Genomic DNA, 22032 nt, shown 5'->3' on the forward strand with positions numbered 1-22032 from the left:
TTATATCAAACATACTTACCATTGAAAGGATTGATTCCTGCCCTTATTCTTGAAATAATAGCTTCTTTTACTTCTTTTTTCTTTACACATCGAATACCCAAATTTTGAAAACTAGAAAGAAAACACAGAACTGTCAAAATGCATTATAGTTAAACACATAAACACTAAAGAATATCCTAAGTATTAAGCATCCATCCAACAGTGAAGAGTCTTCATACTGTCAGATGATGATAATAAAGCATGTTATAAATTTCCAACTGCTATAATAAAGATGTGAGGCTAAAAACAGTGGAGTTATATTCTAAGAGAACTGTTAAAAGAAAAATCATACATCCCATATAGCTGCTGCATACAGTATTTTACAATTATAACTTACTAATATGCATAGGTCAAATACACCCAAGTAGGTAAAGATTAACAGGGAAGTGACATCAAAAAGCTAAAATTCAACCCTAGCGGGTTTGACTCAGTGGATAGAGTGTCTGTCTGTGGACTAAAGGGTCCCAGGTTCGATTCCCGTCAAGGGCATATGCCTGAGTTGCGGGCTTGATTTCCAGTGGGGGACATGCAGGAGGCAGCCAATCAATGATTCTCTCTCATCATTGATGTTTCCATCTCTCTCTCCCTCTCCCTTCCTCTATAATCAATAAAAATATATGTTTTTTTAAAAAGCTAAAATTCACATCCTAACCAAATTCATGATCAAATAAATAAAATCTGTATATTTGATAATGTAAAGTAAAAGTTATAAAAGATGCCCACAGGCTGAAGCCCACAGGTATATTTTGCTGAACCCATAAAAGTGTTGTCTACATTAAAAAAAATGTTCATAGACTACCAACATTTAAAAATCAGGTAATTGCATACAAATGTCTGACTTCTGGTTTCTTTTTAAAGGTCTGGCGAGAGTAGGCTGGTACAGAAACATCTTGCTGAAGCTGATGGAAAGCTCTCCACTTTGCTATGGTGCCTGCGAGTCCTCTCACACCTGGCACACTCCACTCCACAGACACTTGTTATTCGAGCCCTGACTACATTGCTAGTAGCAGTGGAATATACTTTATGTCATATTATATGAAGTTATAATAATCAGTCATCATAAGAAAGCACTGAAATGTGTTCTTTAATTAGAAAGATGTTTGATACTAACAATAATATTTAACAAAGGTTTCAAAATATCACTTATGGAAAACTTCTCAATAGCTACAAATATTACTAATTTGCATATGTACTACAGATGATGGTTGGGGGAACTCCCCTACCACCACCAGTCATACTTGTTCCCACATGGAAAAACCATGACATCATTAAAGTTGGGTGGGTGTGAAATAAGGAAGCAAAACTGATTATAATAACATTCCTATTTGTTCAAATTGCACAGTGCACTTGCAACAGGAGGCTGCCTGCCCGCATGCCCCTCTCCAGGCTCATGCTGTTCGTGTTCTTCCCATTTACCGCATTGTGATGTTGTTAGCACCTAAACTATCCTTGACATTTCTTTCCTCTGCCTCCAATAACTAAAAAAAATGAGTCTTGAATTCATAATCCTTTCTTGAAACCCTGAAACCACAATCCTCTTCCTCAAAAGTATTCTGCTTCTTTGAAAGATTCTTAGCTTATTTTTTTTTCTTTGACAAAAGATTGTAAAGAATCCTCCACTTTAATATATTTTTACACTACTTGATTTAGTTTCATCTGAATCATATTTGACTGCTAGTCACAGATTACAAGTGGTAGAGATTCCTGAAATTCTTACATGAGGAAACCAAGGATCATAGAGATTACTTGAATCATACATTCCTTCCTTCATAGTCATTCAATAAGTTTTGGGGTTCTTACCATGTAACAAAAACTCTGGGAAAAATGGGGGTACATAATCCTTCCCCTCACGAAGCTGAATCTAGTGCAGGGGATGGCCAACTACAGTCCATGGACCAAATCTGGCCCACTGCCTGCTTTTTCAAGCAAAATTTTATTGGAGCACAACTCAACGGATTTGCTGATGTACTGTCTATGGGGTGCTTTCACGAAGCACCAGCAGAGCTGAGAAGTTGCCACAGAGACCATATGGCCTGCAAAGCCTTAAATATTTACTATCTGGCCCTTTACAGAAGAAATTTGCTAACCTTTAGTATAGTGAAGCAGACAGACATTAAGTAATCACACACACAAAAACCCTAAACTGAAACCATGACAATTTTTATAAAGGAGATGTGCATGATGCCATGAGAGCTCTATGATGGGAAAGAATTGGTCAACTCAGGGAAGGCAGACAGGCTTCTTGTAAGAAGTGATACTTATTATAAACAGAAATGAACTAGGGGAAAAGGAGAGTGAGGAGCCTTCAGGCAGAAAGGAGCCTACAGGAGAGCACTGTGAGCCCCGGAAACTAAAGGAAGGCCTTGTGCCTGGAGCACGGAGGTCAAGGAGAACACAGCAGAACAGAGGCTGGAAATACAAGCAGGTCACGTGGGCTTTATGAGGAATGTTGTCCTAATTCCAAGAGTCACATAAAGCCATTAACATGTTTTAAGCAGAGATGTGACCATCAGACTTGTATTACAAAAGATCACGCTGAATAAATAAATTTATTTAAATTTCTTTTTAAAAGATCGCTTTGGCTAAAGTGAAGGACACAAAAAGAGTTGATGGGAGAAGAGCAGTCAGAAGGCTATACTTCGCAGCTCACATTTAGACTACAGCGTCGGTAGTGCGGAAGTGAGGGGAGGTCACTGAGACAAGTGGAGAGACAGATTCAGGAACTCTTTAGGAAGTACCCATCAGTGAGTTCAACGTGTGCACCTGTGTGAGAGGTGTCAAGGATGACAACTATGTTTGGGGCTTTTATAGCAACCACTTACATCAGCAGTCGCCAATCTTTCGGACTTCACGGACCACCAATGGTCCGCGGACCACCGATTGGCGACTGCAGACTTAGATAAGGTACATTAGGAGACCGATTTTGAGAGGAAAGAGGTATGATTATATAAGAGTATGGTGTGAGGCGTATTCTATTTGAGGTTCTTTTGAGATATTTAAGAGAATATGTCAAAAAGACAATCAGACTAAGTACATTCCCCACTGAAAAAACTAGGGCTCCTTAGAAAAGAGAGCTGATTTCAGGGCAGTGGCAAGAAAAGGAGAAGTCAGTCTTGAACACTTTGTTGTGTCAGGAAGTAAAGAAGTGCTCAAAGAAAGATGGGGCCACGGCCAAAGGACAGTGAAAACAGTCTGAAGGGGTCAAATCTGGGTAAATTTGAAAACGAAAATAATGTCCATACACTGAAAATAAAAATCCATGGGTCTATAGTGTTATTTTTTTTTTAATATGGGGAAGGGTAAAATGGGAAAGCTTTTCTCTACAGTAGAATGCCACTTAATACCACAGGTGAGAAAAACTAATATCACGCCTCCTGAAGAGATATTTTGAGAAGAATACAGCATCGCCTCTGTAGATTCCTTGTCCAAAATGTTTCATATTAACATGAAAATATTATTCATGCTATTCATGGGAACATGGATATAATCATGAGCAACCATTCAGACTAATCCATATTGAACAACAATCTTCAAAACAGCCTAGACGTTTCAAAAATGTTAACATCATGAAAGATGAAAAAAGGCTGGGAACTGCTCTAAATTAAAGGAGACTAAATAAGCATAACAACTAAATATAATGGGTGATCCTTAATGGGATCCTGGATTGAGGGGAGAGGCAGAACAGCCATACAGGGCACTATTGGGAATAATTGGGTATAATTAAGGTAGTCCAAAAATTTAACTGCCTGTAAAATTAAGAAAGAATAGTCCAAAAAGTAGGAAAACAGGAGAGTCTGTTCTCACACAAATCAAGGAATCAGAATGTTTAGGAAGGAGTGATCTACAGTGTAAAATGCTGTTGGGGAGAAACCAAGATGGCGGCATAGGTAAACACCTGAACTGCTGCCTCGCACAACCACTTCAAAATTACAACTAAAAGACAAAACGGACATCATCCAGAACCACAGGAAGGCTGGCTGAGTGGAAATTCTACAACTAGAAAGGAAGATAAAAGCACACTGAGACTCAGAGGAACTGCGGAAGGCAGAAGTACGGAGGCGCACGCGTGGAGAGGGCTGGCAACTGAGGACACGGCTGGCTTTCTCAATCGGGAGGGAGACAAAAGCTCCCGACTGCTCTGAACTCCAGTTCCGAGCGAGACTCAGGGGACCCAGACTCATACAGGGAGAAACTGGACTGTCTGGCAGTGGGCGGAACTGGAGGGCGGCTTTCTCTCAGAGGTGCTTACAGCAATTACCACGGGACACTGAGACCCAGGGGCCTCTTAGGGCAGGGCCGATGGAAAGCCATTGCTGTTTGCTCCGCCCTGAGATCCCGCCCCATGAAGCCATTGCTGTTTGCTCCGCCCTGAGACTACACCCCATCCAAGCTGTGCGCAGAGGCTTTTGCATATGAATGGCCTGGTCCTTTGAATTCTAAACTTACCTAACAAACTACAGCTGAGTCAGCGAGACCCAGAGCATCCAAAAGAAGGCCCAAGGCCCAACAGCAGCTTGCACTGCTTCACAGCTGGGCCTCATCTGGGCACCTCCAAACAAAGAAGAGGAATCTGCAGATCTCTCCATAGCTCCTGCTGGGTGGCCTTAGGCAGAGGCTAAATTAGCACCTCCTTGGAGATCCAAGAGCCAGTGTACCCAGTGGTCAGAGTAGGACCATCCAGATTACAACTCCTCAGATCCATAAGGGACACACTCAGGTGAACAGACTCAGTGAGCACCAAAGCCCCACTGAAGCAAGTCTTGTCTCATAAGGGTGTCTCCAGCACAGTTCTCCCAGCGTAGACACAGCTGATCCTCACAGCCAACTGGCCTGGAGGTCAATTCCTCCCAGTGATACCAACAACAATCAAGGCTTAACTACAACAAGACTGTGCACACAGCCCACAAAGGGGTGCACCAAGAGTGTCCACCTCAGGTAACTGGGGAGGCTGAGCCACTGGGCCCTATAGGACACCTAGCACACAAAGCCACTCTATCAACTCAGGGAAGTAGCCAAAATGCGGAGACAAAGAAACAGATCACAAATGAAAGAAATGGAGGAAAGCAAACTACTGGATATAGAGTTCAAAACCACAGTTATAAGGTTTTTCAAGAATTTTCTAGAAAAGGCCGATATATTTAGTGAGACCCTCGATGATATGAAAAAGGACCAACTAGAAATTAAGCATACACTGACTGAAATAAAAAATAATATACAGAGATCCAACAGCAGACTAGAAGGTCATAAGAATCAAGTCAAAGATGTGAAATACAAAGGAGCAAAAAACACTCAACCAGAAAAGCAAAAAGAAAAAAATCCAAAAATATGAAGATAGTGTAAGGAGCCTCTGGGACAACTTCAAGTGTACAAACATCAGAATTATGGGGGTGCCAGAAGAAGAGAGAGAGCAAGATACTGAAAACCTATTGGAAGAAATAATGACAGAAAACTTTCCCCACCCAGTGAAAGAAATAGACTTACAAGTCCAGGAAGCGCACAGAACCCCAAACAAAAGGAATCCAAAGAGGACCACACCAAGACACATCATAATTAAAATGCCAAGAGCAAAAGACAAAGAGAGCATATTAAAAGCAGCAAGAGAAAAACAGTTAATTATCTACAAGGGAGCACCCATACGACTGTCAGCTGATTTCTCAACAGAAACTATGCAGGCCAGACGGGAGTGGCAAGAAATATTCAAAGTGATGAATAGCAAGAACTACAACCAAGATTACTCTACCCAGCAAAGCTATCATTCAGAATTAAAGGTCAGATAAAGAGCTTCACAGATAAGAAAAAGCTAAAGGAGTTCATCACCGCCAAACCAGGATTATATGAAATGCTGAAAGGTATTCTTTAAGAAGAGGAAGAAGAATAAAAAGGAAAGATAAAAATTATGAACAACAAATACATATCAACAAGTGAATCTAAAAATCAAGTGAATAAAAAATCTAATGAACAGAATAAACTGAATATAATAGAATCAGGGGAGTGGACTGACAATTCTTGGGGGAAAGAGGTGTGGGGGGTGCGGGAAGAGACTGGACAAAAATCGTACACCTATGGATGAGGACAGTGTGGGGGAGGTAAGGGCAGAGGGTGGGGTGGGAACCGGGTGGAGGGAGCTATGGGGGGGAAAAAGATGAACAATTGTAATAATCTGAACAATAAAAATTTATTTTAAAAAATGCTGTTGGGAGGTCAAATAATAGAAATAGGAAATGTTTCTTGCCAAGTTTATATTACTAGATAGTTTATGTTTTGTGTTCTCATTGTAAGAAAACTATTTTAAAGTATACTTTCTAAATGGCTACTACTAATATATATTTTCTAAATGGTTACTACTAATATTTAAGGAAGCTACTAGTTTTTTCCTGTTAGTTTCATTTTCCCCCAAACTCAATGCATGTTCATTATAAAAAATGAATTATAAAGTAAAAACAAGTTAAAAAAAAACCACAATGAAACCCCACAATTTACCCACCCAGAAACAACTACTATTAATACCTTAATGTATATACTACCATGGATACATACACATTTACTTTAAATAAAAATATTTTTCACATATTGTTTTAAACCTATTTACCTAGCATATTGTGAATATCTTTCCATACAAAGATATATTTCAACTAGAATCCCGATGCACGAAGATTCATGCAAGAATGGGCCTTCCTTTCCCTGGCTGCCAGCACCGCCTTTCCGCTCTGGCCCCGCCTTCCCATGCTGCCCAGAGGCCCTGAGTGGCTGGGGTGGTGCGGAACGCCTGTGTTGTCGCCATGGTGACGACACAAGTGTCCTGCCCCGGGCTGCTCAGCGACTGCATATGCAAATTAACACACCATCTTTGTTGGGTTAATTTGCATACTCACTCCTGATTGGCTGGTGGGTGTCACGAAGGTATGGTCAACTTGCATCTCTCTCTTTTATTAGTGTAGATGTTATTTTTATAAAAAAATATATTTTATTGATTTTTTTACAGAGAGGAAGGGAGAGGGATAGAGAGTTAGAAACATCGATCAGCTGCCTCCTGCACACTCCCCACTGGGTATGTGCCCACAACCCAGGTACATGCCCTCGACTGGAATCGAACCTGGGACCCTTGAGTCCGCAGGCCAATGCTCTATCCACTGAGCCAAACCGGTTAGGGCTGTAGATATTATTTTTAAGGTTACATAGAAGTACATTGCATGGATGTACCAGTTTCTTAAACTAATCCTTTGTTTATTATTTGGATTGCTTCTAACTTTTGCCATTACAAACAGAGCTGCAGTGAACATCACCATAGCTAAGTGTCTAAGTATGCTTAATTGTTTCATGAGGATAAGTTCCTAGTAGAATTGCTAGTTCAAGAGACATTCATATCTTCCAGACTTTTGCTATATAGTTGTTAAATTGCCTACCAGAAAGGTTTTATTAATTTACTCTATCACCATCAGAATGAATGGATCCTTCTTCTGGCAGCCTCACCAACACAGTGATACATAATTTCTAAAATATATACTTTTTTATTGATTTCAGAGAGGAAGGGAAAGAGAAACATACATGATGAGAGAGAATCATTGATCAGCTGCCTCCTGTGTGCCCCCTACTGGGGATCGAGCCTGCTATCTGGGCATGTGCCCTTGACCGGAATAGAACCGGGGACCCTTCAGTCCACAGGCCAACACTCTATCCACTGAACCAAACCAACTAGGGCTGAAAGGATACTTCTAATGTAAATGGTAAGAAAATTTAAATGTACACTATAGTAAACAGAAGTAGAATGAGGAATTAGTTTATTCTGCTAAAAAATATCAGATGTACACAGATAGGAAACAGAATATCCCATGCTTGTCTGATTCCTGAAGATGTCTGTGATTGTATACTTACAATAAAGGCCTGCGTTCTTGTCCAAATTCTGCTTCATAGTAGCCATCTCTGCAGTCTTTTCCTACTAAATCATGAGGATGAGGTTTAAATGGGTCATTCTTTGTTACTAATGTAATTCTCACTTTTCCTTTTCCATAACAGTTCATAATCTGAAAAAGAGGGAAATAAATGATCCATAAATATTCCTCATGAAGAACTATTCTACTAAATGAGGGTTCAATTTATATAATGTAGCTAGTACTATATCCAGTTGGCTGGCAACTGCAGTTTGGATGAAGCTTGCCAAGAATACCAGTAGGGAAGAATTTACCTCTCAGTTCCTTGGCATATTAATTTCAATTGGCCATTATCATCTGATTCTGCTTATTTTCCTTTTAAAAACAAGTAAAATTATACCAAAATATTATCACAGTGCATGAGAAAATACTTAATCTTTAAGTCACTGAATGCCATGCTTTTAGGTTCACTGCCATACCATAAACATCCCTTCAAAGTATATACTTAAGCCACACTGGATATGACAGCACACCAATACATAGGACCATTTTATTTAATATGTGACATTTCAGCTGACAAAAATAGTTGTTCATCAGTTATCTATCCCAAGTGTTTGCTGTACAGTAGGCAATAAATCAAGTTGAGTTTCACAAAATTGTTTTCACACAGTAAGTACATCTAGGACATGGAGAATAAGGAGGAGAGTTAAACATTGAAAGAGGATTTTCTGAGCATGGGGAGGAAGAGAATGTTTAGTTTGGAAACTAGGAAGTTTGCAAACACAAAGCAGGGAATATAAAAACCAAAGCTTACGACAAAGGAGCAAAGCAGTTCTATAATGATGGGTAGCTTTACAGGTAAGAGGACACGAAAATCCATAATCCTGAATTTAACCTTAATTTGAAAAGCAACCAGGAAGTATTTATTGACTTTGTGAATAAAAGAGACAGTAACCACTTAAAACTGTAATATAGGCTGATGTAAAACTCAAGATGTGTAAAGGGTTCAGAACCTACCAGATCTTAGAAATATTTTCGAGAACATACAGAATAAGCTGAATTATGGAATGCTACCTTTTAGTAGCATTTCTCTCATTTTAACATTTAAACAAAAGGATTTAAATAACTCAAATCCATATTGCTGCCAAAAAAGTGAAAAAATTAGGATCTTAGAATTCAATAATTTTGCCATTGCTTTATTCTATAATTTAGCCTTCCCCTTAAGTTCAATAGAATAAACTTTGTAAATAATTTAGTTATGAAACAGTGAATTAACATCTGTTGACGAAAGACTAAACACTTTTCAAAATCCACTCTGCCATTCAAGTTTTTAATTGGCATTTAAAGGCTAAAAATTCATTAAAAATAAAATGAAATATAGTATATTTTATAAGTAGAGTATACTATCAAAGTCATTTTGGATCAAAAACTACTTTTAAAACTTATGCTAACATGAAAAACTATTTAGAAAATGACTATATTTCAAATCAGTCAATGAAACCCAGAGTATCAGGGGTAGGCAATAAAGGCAAGGAAAAAGGAGGCAAAATGTTCATTCTCCTTTCCCATAGAACCTAGTTTAGCCAAATGATTGTAGAAAGAATTCTGATTGGGTTCCCAAATCCATGTCTGTAATCTACGGAATGATTTTGCTGACTGCTGGAAGGAGAGAATGCTTTTTCCTCATTAGCTCTGTGTTTCATGAAAGGAATCATCACCCAAAAGCTGCCAATGTACACTGAGCACTGTGAACCACTCTACTTAGATTAATACACAAACATAAATATCAGCAGGGATGAAGAATCCATGCTATAGCTAAGAAATAACCCTAGATAGCTATTTAGTACAAATCACTCCTATATAATAAAAGCCTAATATGCAAATCGACTGAATGGCAGAACGACCGGAGGAACAACTGGTCGCTATGACATGCACTGACCACCAGGGGGCAGATGCTCAACGCAGGATCTGCCCCCAGCCCACAGGCCCCAGGCCACCCAAGGTGGGTGCCAGCGGCACCACCCTCCCCCTGGTCACCCCGCCAGTAGCCCCGCAGAGGGAGGCGGCAGAGGGAGGCGACCGGCGACAGGGGGCGGGGCCAGCAATCGCCCTGCCAGTTGCCCACAGATAGGCCCTGATCGCTGGCCAGGCCTAGGGACCCTACGTGTGCACAATTTCATGCACCGGGCCTCTAGTTAAAAAGAAGAAAAGTCCATGGAAATGACTGTAAAGAAACTGAGCCTTTAATGCAATTGCTGTAGTTAAAATCTGAAGCAACTAAGAGTGAGACACAAACACAGGAGAATGGTCTATTACCTGGATAGACGGGTATGTTCGGTTGTTGTCTGTGCTGTGCTCCCCCGGAATGCTGCCTGCTGATCGCCCTTCACATTTGTATCGAAAACGCATTCCCCGCTGCCTGGGTTGTTCAATGATCTCTATATATGGGTTATACCCACCTGAAATTTAAAAAAAGGGGGGGAGGAACGTAAGATTCAAATAGCAATAATAATGGCTATTAACCATTTCATTTTTTTTTTTAAAACAGCAGACTAAAATATTTTCTCTCCCAAATTAAATAACAAGGTTAAAATGTAATTATCTAAGATTGGGTGGCAAAGACACCTTTTTCTCTGATTCAAATTGAGCTCCAAATAGAGTTAACACACGTCATTCAAATCATATTGATTGGTTAGCACTTTATTGCTTAATATCTAGAGCTAATGCCAATGTGAAGTTCTGAGATAGCCACTTTGGGGATACCCACTTCTCACATGAGACCAAGCAGAAGGGTTTCTTTCTCCTAAGGTTCCCCCAGAACAGTCAAGAAGAAAATCTTCAGAAGTACAATGTTATACTCCAAAAGTGAGTTTAACAGCTTGATTTTACCTCTTAATAGTGGACTAAAAAACTACTCATTGGAAATGTAAATGCATCTAAAATCCTTGCAGTCAATGGACTTTTACAGAGTATATCAAAACACGTTTCAGAAGGGGCTTCAGGCTGAAGATAATCTTCAATCAGTCTCATCTAAACCTTTCTAAAGTATAAGATATCATGAAGGGAAAGAAAGTAATTATTTCTATAACAAATACAAATGAAAATATGCAACTTTAGAATGAACTCCTGATAAACATGACAGGTGAATCTCAAAATAATTATGCTGAGCAAAAGCCAGGCTTAAAGAGCACATGCTGTATGATTCCATACATATAAAACTCTAGAACATGTAAAATAATCTATAGTGTCAGAGTGCAGATTGGGGGTTGGAGTGGGGGGAAAGAGGCATGCTAATTATGGTAATTGTAAGCAATTATTTCAAGGCTGAACATATGTCAAAACTTACCAGAACGAAAAAAAGGGGACATATGTAATACTTACACTAAAGAATTATTAAAAAACAAACACCAGAATGCATACTTTAAACAAGTGCAATTTAATATATGTCAATAAAGCTCTCTAAAAAATATGTACCTTAAACCCCCCTTATCCAAATTGTGGAAACAAAAGTTCACTAAAGACACGCAAGTGTGCTTACAAATAGAATACATAGCAATGTGTTTTTGTTTCAGACACATGAAGAGAACTTCCATCAGTGAAAAACCTTCCTCAATCACTTTAGTTATTTCTAAATTGCCTCAATTAGATATCCATTTTTGTGTGATCACTTCAGCAGCCTTTATACTAAAATTAGATATCCTTTTTTTATATATATACTTGAGGCCCGGAGCATGAAATTCGTGCATGGGGGTGTGTGTCCCTCAGCCCAGCCTGCACCCTCTCCAATCTGGGACCCCTCTAGGGATGTCCGAATGCCCACTGAGATTGGGCCTAAATGGGCAGTCGGACATCCCTCTCACAATCTAGGACTGCTGGCTCCCAACCACACGCCTGCCTGCCTACCTGATTGCCCCTAACTGCTTCTGCCTGCCGGCCTGGTCGCCCCAAATGCCCTCCCTTGCCAGCCTGGTTGCCCCTAACAGCCCTCCCCTGCCGGCCTGGTCTCGCCTACCTGTCCTACCCTACAGGTCTGATCACCCCCACTGCCCTCCCCTGCAGGCCTGGTCCCCCCCAACTGCCCTCCCTTGCAGGCCTGGCTCCTCCCAACTGCCCTCCCCTGCTGGCCTGATCGCCCACAACTGCCCTCCCCTGCCAGCCACCTTGTGGTGGCCATCTTGTGTCCACATGGGGGCGGCCATCTTGTGTTGCAGTGATGCTCAATTTGCATATTATCTCTTTATTATATAGGATATACTATAGGCTTATTCCGTGTTAGAATGCAAACAAATCTTCAGAAAGGGTAACACAGTGGGTCTCAGTGCATTATGGATTCAAAGGAAGAAGCCTTTGAATCCTACCCAGCTAAATCTTAACAATGACAACCTTGTAAATGTTATTAAATTTCTTAAATCTCCCACTGCATAAAATGGAGCTAATAACAACAGTTCTGCCTCAGTGGGTTCTTGTGAGGATTAGACATAAAGTGTTACGTTCTTACCAAGTGTCTCGAATATAACAAATAGTAGTAATAGTGTCGATTATTTCAGGTGCTTTCTTAAAACAATGATTTATAGTGATACCATGATGGTATCACAACTGCTACTTTCAAGGATTTTACAGAACAATGAGGCAAACAACACAAAGGAAAATAGGAATTGATGAAGCAAAAAGGTGGAGACGGAGGGAGAAGGAAACAGGTAGGCAATCTAAGAAAAGGAAACAGTGTGTCCAAAGGTGTACCAGTATAGAAGATATAGCCTCAGTGGAAGAGAAGATTTCAAGAATCACCAAAATAGCCCCGATGGGAATGGGGTGGCTTTCCCTTGCTTAGAAAGAGAACTAAAAACCAGGGTACATTTGGGGATTTGGGTTTCGTTCTCTGAGTGTCAATGAGTGGAATGATCTTATGTAGGGGAATCACATGGTCAGACAGGAATTTTCAAATAAGAATTCTGGTGGCAATAAACAGATTGAAAAAGGAAAGCAAGGTGATCAGTTTTAGAGGCTGCTACAATAATATGAGTAATGATGAGAGTATGTCTGAAATATGGTAGTAATAATAGAAATGAAGGATTATTTAGAAGATAAAATTGACAGTAATGGTGACTGACTGAACATTAGGGTTAAGAAAAAGAATCCTTGCCCTAGCTGGTTTGGCTCAGTGGATGGAGTGTCGGCCTGTGGATTGAAAGGTCCCGGGTTCGATTCCAGTCAAGGGCACATGCCTGGGTTGTGGACTCCATCTCCAGTAGGGGGCATGCAGGAGGCAGGCAATCAATGATTCTCTTTAATCGATATTTCTCTCTCTCTCCCCCTCTCTGAAATCAATAAAAAATAATATATTAAAAAAAGAAATAAAAAGAATCATTGATGGCTCCATAGTTTCTACTTTGGGTTACTGAGTAAAGTATTACTGTCACCTTTAATTTTATTCTGTTTGGATCAGACTTCTTGCGTTTGAATCTACTACCTATTTGTTTATTCAAAAGACAAAGAGCCAGGAAAAAAAAAATTTAACCTAATCAAGTTCATGATACTTATTTCAATTTTACTAAAAAAAAAAAAAATGTAGGCATGCATATATTTCATATCCTTATATATTTTTGTATATTTCAAGTAATTCAAATTCACATTTCAGTTTCAAATATCTCACATGCTTATATATCCTTGTAGGAATATTTACAGTGAAATACATTTTCTTTACAATAACTCAAAATACTCAACTTAAAAATTTTTTAAAAAATTTTTTAAGTGATATCTTAAATCATTTATGTGGTTGAACTAAAGGTCAAATTAATCCCTGCCCACTACTTATTTAAAGGTTGTCTTGGTGGGAAGTTGATATAGAATGACATCATTAAGGGTAAGTGGCTAACTATTGGGGGAGGAGTGTGAACAAAAATGCTAGGCTCAAAATGAGAATTCAAATAATTTCATTGGTTACACAACACTTCCTTAAACTAGAAAGTGTTTATGAAGAAGTCTATACACAAGAGAACAGAAATTTTATTTATTTAAAATTAAATAAAACATTTTAAAAAGATTTTTTAAAATATAAAAATGACATATTAGTTATATAACATCAAGTGCTTAAAAAAACCTTGAACTCTGTTCTTCCTATTGTAGAAGCTCTTTATTGGTAAAAAGTCTTACCAACAACCAGAGTTTATTGTAATATTCTACATTCCTCCAGCTGGAAATAATCTTCCTCTATGCTAAACTACCATAGTATTTTGTTTATAGCAATTATTCCAAATGACTGTGATTTAGGGAAGACTTACTATTGCTACTTGGAAAAAAGCTACTTGTTTTATTTCTTTAAGCTACTTGAAAGCAGGAATTGCATCTTACTCACTGGTGTCTTGCACACAGATATTCAGTAAATATCGGTTGAATGAATGAATAAAAATCTAAAGATCTTTTTGATTAAGTTATGCATTCATGATTAATCAGATTTTCTTCAATAGACTCCATCTACTATGGAAAAAAATAGTGCTTTGTATGTACTAAAATGGCTACATCGTCATACTCCTCATATCCATTTATATTCCGATTTCTTATATGTATGTTTTTTAAAAACTTCCAGCTATAAATCATTTATATCATGTGTCAGTACCCCAATTACTTCCTTCCTCAATTCCCTGTTTTGAATATAAATCAGGGAATTGCAAGGAAAATGAGTATTCAACTCATAATACTATCTCAAATCACTGAAGTTTTGCAAAGCACTGAAAAGTCTTCAAAATTGGGCTCCAAACAAATTGATTTCTTTAATTAATAAACTGGGATTGACCCCTATATTTTGAATAATATTATAAAAAGCCAATACAGACCAGAATAACATTTGAAATATAGCCAAAATGTTTGCAAGATTTATTTATGGTCTTACCTGCACATATGCAAAAGTATGTGCAGGTAAGACCATAAAATACATAGTGCCTACCTAACAAAGTATGAGTTTGTAAGATAAAAAAAAAGAAATTACACTGAAATAAAAGTTAAAAGTGGATCAACTGTCAGAAAGACACATTATAAACTAAAACTGTATAGCTAGAATTGGGAACCAGCATTAATTATACAGTGAAAAAATATTAATTATAGTAATTATAACACTGTGTTTAATCATTTCTCATATGATTTTTTTTATTCATAAAACAGAAATTATCATCCCATTTTATAGATAAAACTAAAGCTCAAAATTATATGAAATTATGAATGACATTAGCAAATATGACAGCTGAGATACCAACAATAAGCATAAAAACAGCTGAAGATAAATTCATAATAATTGATACAGCAAATAACCTAAAATAAATGCAATTTAGGTTAAGAAGATATGCATCTTGCTACAGGCAGATGCATATTTAGATCCAATGATATTCCTGGAACAGAGTTCATCCTGGGGTTGTATATCAGAATCACCTAGGTAGCTTTCAAAACATACACATTCCCTGGCCCCACCTGAGGTCTGCTGAACAGAAACAGAGATTCATCTAAAGCCCAGACATGTTCCTGAATAAGCCTCCCAAGCAATTCTAACACATTCCTGATTAAGAACCATTGTCCTGGAACATAAAGAAGTGGAAACAATGATGCACATATCTGGAGAAGTAATCCAAAAATTCACACACAAGTACAGGCTGGGTGATAGATAAACTAGGCAGAAGAATTTTGACTGCTTGTAACTCCTCTTTCCCTCCCTCCCACTCGGAAAAGCTTATCCAAATGCAAGCAAAGGGGAGGAAACATTACTGTAAGGATAGCCTTTAATCACTCTGATCTATTTTAAAAAGTAAATCATTTGCAAAATTAATATTTTAACTATCACCAAAAACATTTCTTAAATACAGCACACAAATGATTATAATACACCAATGTGTCAACACCACAGTTGAGAATAATTAATTACAGACTGCATCTCCCTCACAGGGGTACTGGATAACAGAGACTCAAAGGAGCAAATGGAGCTAACAATATATACTTTTCCAAATATCACCTCTACTCACTTTGAAGAAAAAGAAAATAATAACTATTCTTCTTTCCTTCAACCTAGGAACCCAATTGAATCATGGTGATGATCTTCTTTACCCTAGAACGCGGGTGACTTTTTCTGTTTCTTCCTTGTTATCAAAATTTAGAGTTACCACTTCTTCAATAGCTAGAATTGCATGCAATTAACAAAGGGGCAAAGAAAACTTAAGCCTATTCCCATAAGGAAGGAAAAAGACTAACATGGAAGGTGCAAAAGAAATAAAATAGAGGATAAACTGTATCAATCAACTTGGCAAAAGGACACATGATTTATCTACTAAACAATTTTAGATTTATTTTTCCCCCCAGAATGCTTACTATCATTTAAGTGGACAAAGGAGAAAAAATACACTTGAGTCCAAACATCACTGTCAAATTCTATTCCCCTAGTTTAAATATACACAAAACCATTTCAAATATTTTAAAAGTAAATGGGCATTCCTTTCTTATATATTAGCTAGAGGCCCGGTGCATGAAACTCGTACATGGTAGGGTCCCAAGGCCTGGCCGGCGATCAGGGCCGATCGGGGGCCTTCTGGCTGCCGGCCAGGGCCTTCCTTCCCCCAGATGCGCCTTCCTTCATCCTGTGCCGCCCCCTGGTGGTCAGTGCATGTCATAGCGAGCGGTCGAACTCCCAGTTGGTTGAACTCCCGTGGGGACAATTTGCATATTAGCCTTTTATTATATAGGGTATTAGATATATCTATCTAGCATCTGATCTAGTCTATGAATATTGGTTCTATGGTTTCACAACATTCTAGAATCATCAGATGCTTAAGTAGTAAGTGCCAAGGGCCTCTCGTAGTCTCTGTTTCCTACAGTTTTAAGTCCCCAAACTGCTCCACTACAAAAAAATGTGATCATGGGCATTCATGATCACATTTGTTCCTCACAAGACTCAGCAGTAATTATTCCCCCCAAACTGCTCCACTACAAAAAAATGTGATCATGGGCATTCATGATCACATTTGTTCCTCACAAGACTCAGCAGTAATTATTCCCATTTTTATATCACAGAGTGGTAGAAATGGAATAAAAACCCATTCAGGTTCATCATAGGCTAACGTCCAGGTTTATTTCAACATATCAGGCTGATTCTCAATTGGATCTTAATAACCCAAGCAAGGGAATTTTTAGATGAGTATTTGACTGATGTATGCATTACAAGGTAAATGAAAGATTTTGACAACAGAGAGTCTACTGCTAGAGATTTCATTGTCATGGGGGTAAAAAAATAAGGATTGAAAAAAAAATTAACTTCCAGGGTGAAAAAGTAGGGAAATATTTAAAATCTGTCCTAGATCTTTCAGGTATTTAACTAAATGAAGAATAGATGGCAGGACCAAATCATCTGTCTTGACTAAGATCACCAGATTTAAAAATAAAAATTACAGGATGCTCATTTAAATATGAATTTAAAATACATTTTTTGTATAAGTATATCCCACACAATGTTAATGATCATTTTTCAAAAATGGAAAAACATTGTCCTGCTAATTTATAGGAGGTGGGGTTTGGTGTTTTTTTTTTGGGGGGGGGGTTATGTGAATGATATACACAGTGGTAAAACAAAAGTAAATTGTTTAAAATATATAATGAAAAATATCCCTATACGTTCCCATTTAATGTTTTTCTCTCTATCGTGTCTAGATTTCTGACATCCAAACTTGGACCCCTGGAAAATAAAAAGAGCTTTCTTTTAATAAAAAATCCTTGAGATTTACAATTTTTTCAAAATTTCTTTTGTTGTACATTATATCTTGCTTACAATAATTTCCTTTGGTATAAAAAAAAGTATATTTCATTCAGTTACTTAGGTCGTGTACCTACAACCCCAATCATCTGCAGAGAACAGATGAGAAAAAGATGGAATAAAAGGAATGCCGAGTCCCTTAAACTGTGTTTGAGATACTACAATACACACACTCCACGTGCTCCCAAAATGATTCATGATCTGACTCCTCACTAGTCATTTCATTCACTCATTCCCTTTACTCTATGCCTACCATACATCACCTTCATTCCTTTATATTACTGCTATCTCTATATTTTCATGTGTTGCATTTCTGAAACAGCCTTCATATTTCTATGTAGTCTTTTATTTATTTTTTTAAAAAATAAGTCATCTGCTTTAGCTATCAAGTCCAGCTTGCAGCTCTACCATTAAAAATTTAAATTGCACCACATACTTACATTCCCCCCACCCCCTTACTCAAGAGAAATAGTTCTCTTGAAATTTACACTACAGACAGAGGTGGGAAGTAGTGTGTCGTTAACAAAAACAAATTCTTCGTGTACTTCCTATGTGACATAGTAGAACTATATATTAAAGAAAACTGATAGTAAAAATAAATTATCTAAATTTTAAAACATTTTACCAAAGACAGTACTATTTATTAGTAAACAGAGCTGCTATGTACACACAAGAACATCTTAACACTTTTCAATGGAACAATGGGAAGCTTTAAATTCAGACCTAAAATAGCTAATTTTATTTAAATATACAGGAGTAATGATGGCCTAATGGGAGCATTTTTTTTTTACAATGCCTACTCTAATTAATCATATCAAAAGACTGGAAGCAAGGTGTAATTTAAAAAGACAACTTAATAGAACACAAACTGTGATATTCTAAATAATATGATAATTTACCTGAACAAAATTTAGAATTTATATAAAATATACATATATCAAAGCCCAGTTACTCATGGTACTTACAGAATTTGCTTATGAGATTATGATGTTACTTTTTACGTTATACAGATCACATATTCAACTACACATACCTATTTACATATGACATCCGGGAGAAATGAAGAAATGGTTAAGGCTTGGTAATCAATAAAAATACCTTTTGAGGTTTTAATACTACCTTACTACAAACAGAATCTAAACTAGACAATGATAAACTAATTTAGCATAACTTTTTTTGTGTGATTAGGTTAAATCACTGTTTCGAAACAGGATGAGAATTTATAATTTAGTAACTCTCTAAAGTCTTTACCACTGCTTAAGTACACTCAAACTCCTTTTTAAAAATTTGCTTAGCAATTTTCAAACAACTGAATTAATTTAAATAACTTGTGATAGTTATTCTACAACTTTCTACTGCTTAAAAAAATTGCCCCTTCAATTTAGGGAATCAGTCCTCATAACAGCACAAAATATAATGTTATTAAACAAGTTTAAACTGTATCACATTTTTAAATGATTGGGTTTTACAATACTCTTCCTCTATGTGGTAAATTATTTTTCTCTCTTTTCTGCAAGAATTAGAAGTATTACATTCATGCCATATATTAATAAAGTTTGGTTCAATTGCCAGCAGGCTGACCTTTTTTGGTTAAATTTATAATGCTCGCCATTCTCTACTACTTTCATACAAGCTCTCATAACCAATAAATTAACCTAATATTTCAAGTCATCTTTGCACTTTTCATCTAAACACACTTCCAATGTATCAACTTACAAGATTATCTGAAAGTTTGAGGGTCAGTGAAGTGGGTGAAGAGAAAGTTGAAATATTTTAAACCCCACTTGAAAACCACACACACAAACTGAAATCAAGTGTCATGTGAACCACCTCAATTTCCTTTTCAGCCTAAAGCAGCAGCTATGACAGTGTTCTGTTCAACCCTTGTAAAAATCCTCTAAGCTTTCAACTTCCTCTTCTCTGCCAGACACCGTCCGTCTTCTGCTGTGGGTGACTGTCTCAGGGACTGGGGAGGATGCGGGTCAGGCATCAACCAGCGCCCCTCCTCAGCCCGCCGGGGATGCGTTCACCGGGAACTCCCGGCTCTCCCAGCCTCTGCTCACGCTGCTCCCTCGGCCGGGAAGGAGCCCCTAGGAACCTCACCAGGATCCTGAAAAGGTCCAACTCGAACGTAGACGACTTGGTTTACTTCCCCTTCGGTTACAGGCTGCCCTAAGCCACGGCTATAAATACGAGACTCCCTCCCTTGCCCTCTAAGCCGTTCCTTTCCCCCCAAAGCAAGAGATTCACGCAGTTATTCCCTGAAAATGAATATTTACACAAGTAATACAAAGTGGTCCTCATCCCTACCCTTACTGTAAAACGTGGGTATTCTAAAAATTCTCTTTTCCCTTCTTTCCAACGAAGAACAAACAAACAAAACAAAACTGCGTAAACTAGAACGTGCGCAGTGTATTGTAAAAATTGCCCACTTTGTCGAGGCAACATTTGCACGGTAAGCCCTGTTAAAACGCCACTGGTGACTTTTAAAGGCACATATTGTGTGCAACTGTGAGCACAGCAGCATCACCTCTCAGCACTGGATGAGATTACACACACACACACACCCCGCGCAAAGCTCTCCTGAGGTCTGAGGTTCCTCATTTCTAGTCTAAAACATAAAACCACCATTTCAAAATCAATTTTTCAATACGAGAACTCTTCGTCTCCTTTTATTTACATTATTACTTTCCTAACTTCTAAAGCCAACTCGTTGGGAATTTCTAAGGTTCCGGCTATTGTAATCGCATCAAATTACAGAGCATGGCTTTGATTTCGCACGCAAACCCTGGACCTTTTTTTTTTTTTTTTTTTTTTTTTTACAAGACTGACAATTTGCCAGATGAGGCGATTTTAAAGTCAGAATGCTCCACAATCAAAACTGAGCCCCCGAAACTGAGCAGCAAGACCCCCCGCCCGGGACGAGCTCCTTGCCCACCGCCAGACCCGGACCGGCCCGCGGCGCCGGGCGCACTCACCGGAGGCCATGGCTCCGCTCCGTGCCGCGCGTCCGGACCGAAGGCAGCCGCAGTCAGTCAGCCCGCCACTCCGTCCTCTGCCGGCGGGACCCCACTGTCCCCCAGACCACCCCCGGGGCGTCTTCCTCCTTCCCGCCCTCCTCTGGTTTGCGGCTCACACCTTCCCACCCCCTTAATTCTCGCGCTGCGGATCGCCCGGCGTCGCCCGTCCAGGGTGCAGAAGCCAGGGGGCGAAGCGCCGCGGGGCCGAGCGCCTGCCGCTGGAGAGCCGGCGCCCGGCTGTAGGGGATTTCCCGCGGCTGACGTAGGCTCCTGGCCGCCGCCTTCCCGGGGGCGGAGGAGCCGGGCGACCTCGCGGCGAGCGCGCGCGCATCCGCACTCCACGGCCCACGCCCCGCCCACGCTTCCACCCGGGGAGCTGCGGTGGGCTCGGGCTCGGGACCGGGTCGGGGGAGCAGGTGCGCGGAATCTTCGGGAGCGCAGGGAACACTTGGAGCCGGGAGTGATGGTCCCGAGCGTGCGAAAGCGCCAGCTCCGCAGAAATCCCCCTCCTCCAGGTTGTTCTAAAGAGCGCGGTTTAAAGTTCAGGAGCGAGTAGGAGGGCACAGTGACGTCGAGAGGGCCGGCCGCCCCGGAGCCCTCGGGGGCGGGGCGGGCAGCGAAGTGAGGCCGGCCCTCCCCGGGCGGTAGAACTAGGGCCCGGGGTTTTCTCGGGGTGGTTCCCCCCCTCTTCCCGATTTCGCACATGCAAATCTCCGCCCCCGCGCCTGCGGGCGGCGCTGTGCTACGCTCGCGGTGCGCCCGGGAGGGGAAGTGCGGGAGCGGCTGTCGTCCGTAGGCACTTGTAATTCATGTGTTGGCATGGGGGACCTCTGCCATCTGATTTTCCCTCTTTATATCTAAAGTGCGAAGCTCACTTAACTTTACGTACTTTACCTAGTAAAGCTTCTTAAACTCTTAAGGGTCACCGCACTGTGAGTACGTTATATCATTACGCAGTGTGCTCATGATTCGTGGGGTGGACACTATCCTGGGATTTGACAGAGATACCCAGGAGGAAAGGGTGAATGGAAACAGTGTGTTAAAAGCAGTGATTTTCAATATTTTTCATTTTATGACAAACTAATTACTAAAATTCTGCGGCACACCAAAAAGTGTATTTTTGCCCATCTTACCAAAAAGAAAAATAGGTATAACTTTGATTCATTAACACTAGATGGCTATTGTTGTGTTGGATGTTGGCATTTTTTTAATCTGACCACCTAAGGAGAAATATGTCAGTGACCCTGATTAAATAGTCAAGTATTGCATGTTTAAAAAATTATTGGGGCACACAGGTTGAAAATCATTGTGTTAAGGAATC

At 39.5% G+C, this 22032-nt stretch overlaps 1 protein-coding gene across 2 annotated transcripts in view; it reads right to left on the minus strand.

Annotated features, from left to right (window-relative positions):
- REL (REL proto-oncogene, NF-kB subunit) overlaps window positions 1-21234 on the minus strand; it is a 39746-nt gene extending 18512 nt beyond the window's left edge. For both annotated transcript variants that reach the window (XM_080686057.1, XM_080686056.1), the window contains exons 1-4: window positions 20670-21234; window positions 10224-10366; window positions 7912-8060; window positions 20-111 (exon numbers count right to left, since the gene is read on the minus strand). In XM_080686057.1, coding sequence (XP_080542183.1) covers window positions 20-111; window positions 7912-8060; window positions 10224-10366; window positions 20670-20679 — 394 coding nt within the window. In that variant the 5' untranslated portion in view covers window positions 20680-21234. The remainder of the gene's footprint in view (window positions 1-19; window positions 112-7911; window positions 8061-10223; window positions 10367-20669) is intronic.
- Between the last annotated feature and the right edge of the window lie 798 nt (window positions 21235-22032).

The sequence above is a fragment of the Plecotus auritus genome (genome assembly GCF_963455305.1).
Source record: "Plecotus auritus genome assembly, chromosome: 8".
Taxonomy (NCBI): Eukaryota; Metazoa; Chordata; class Mammalia; order Chiroptera; family Vespertilionidae; genus Plecotus; species Plecotus auritus.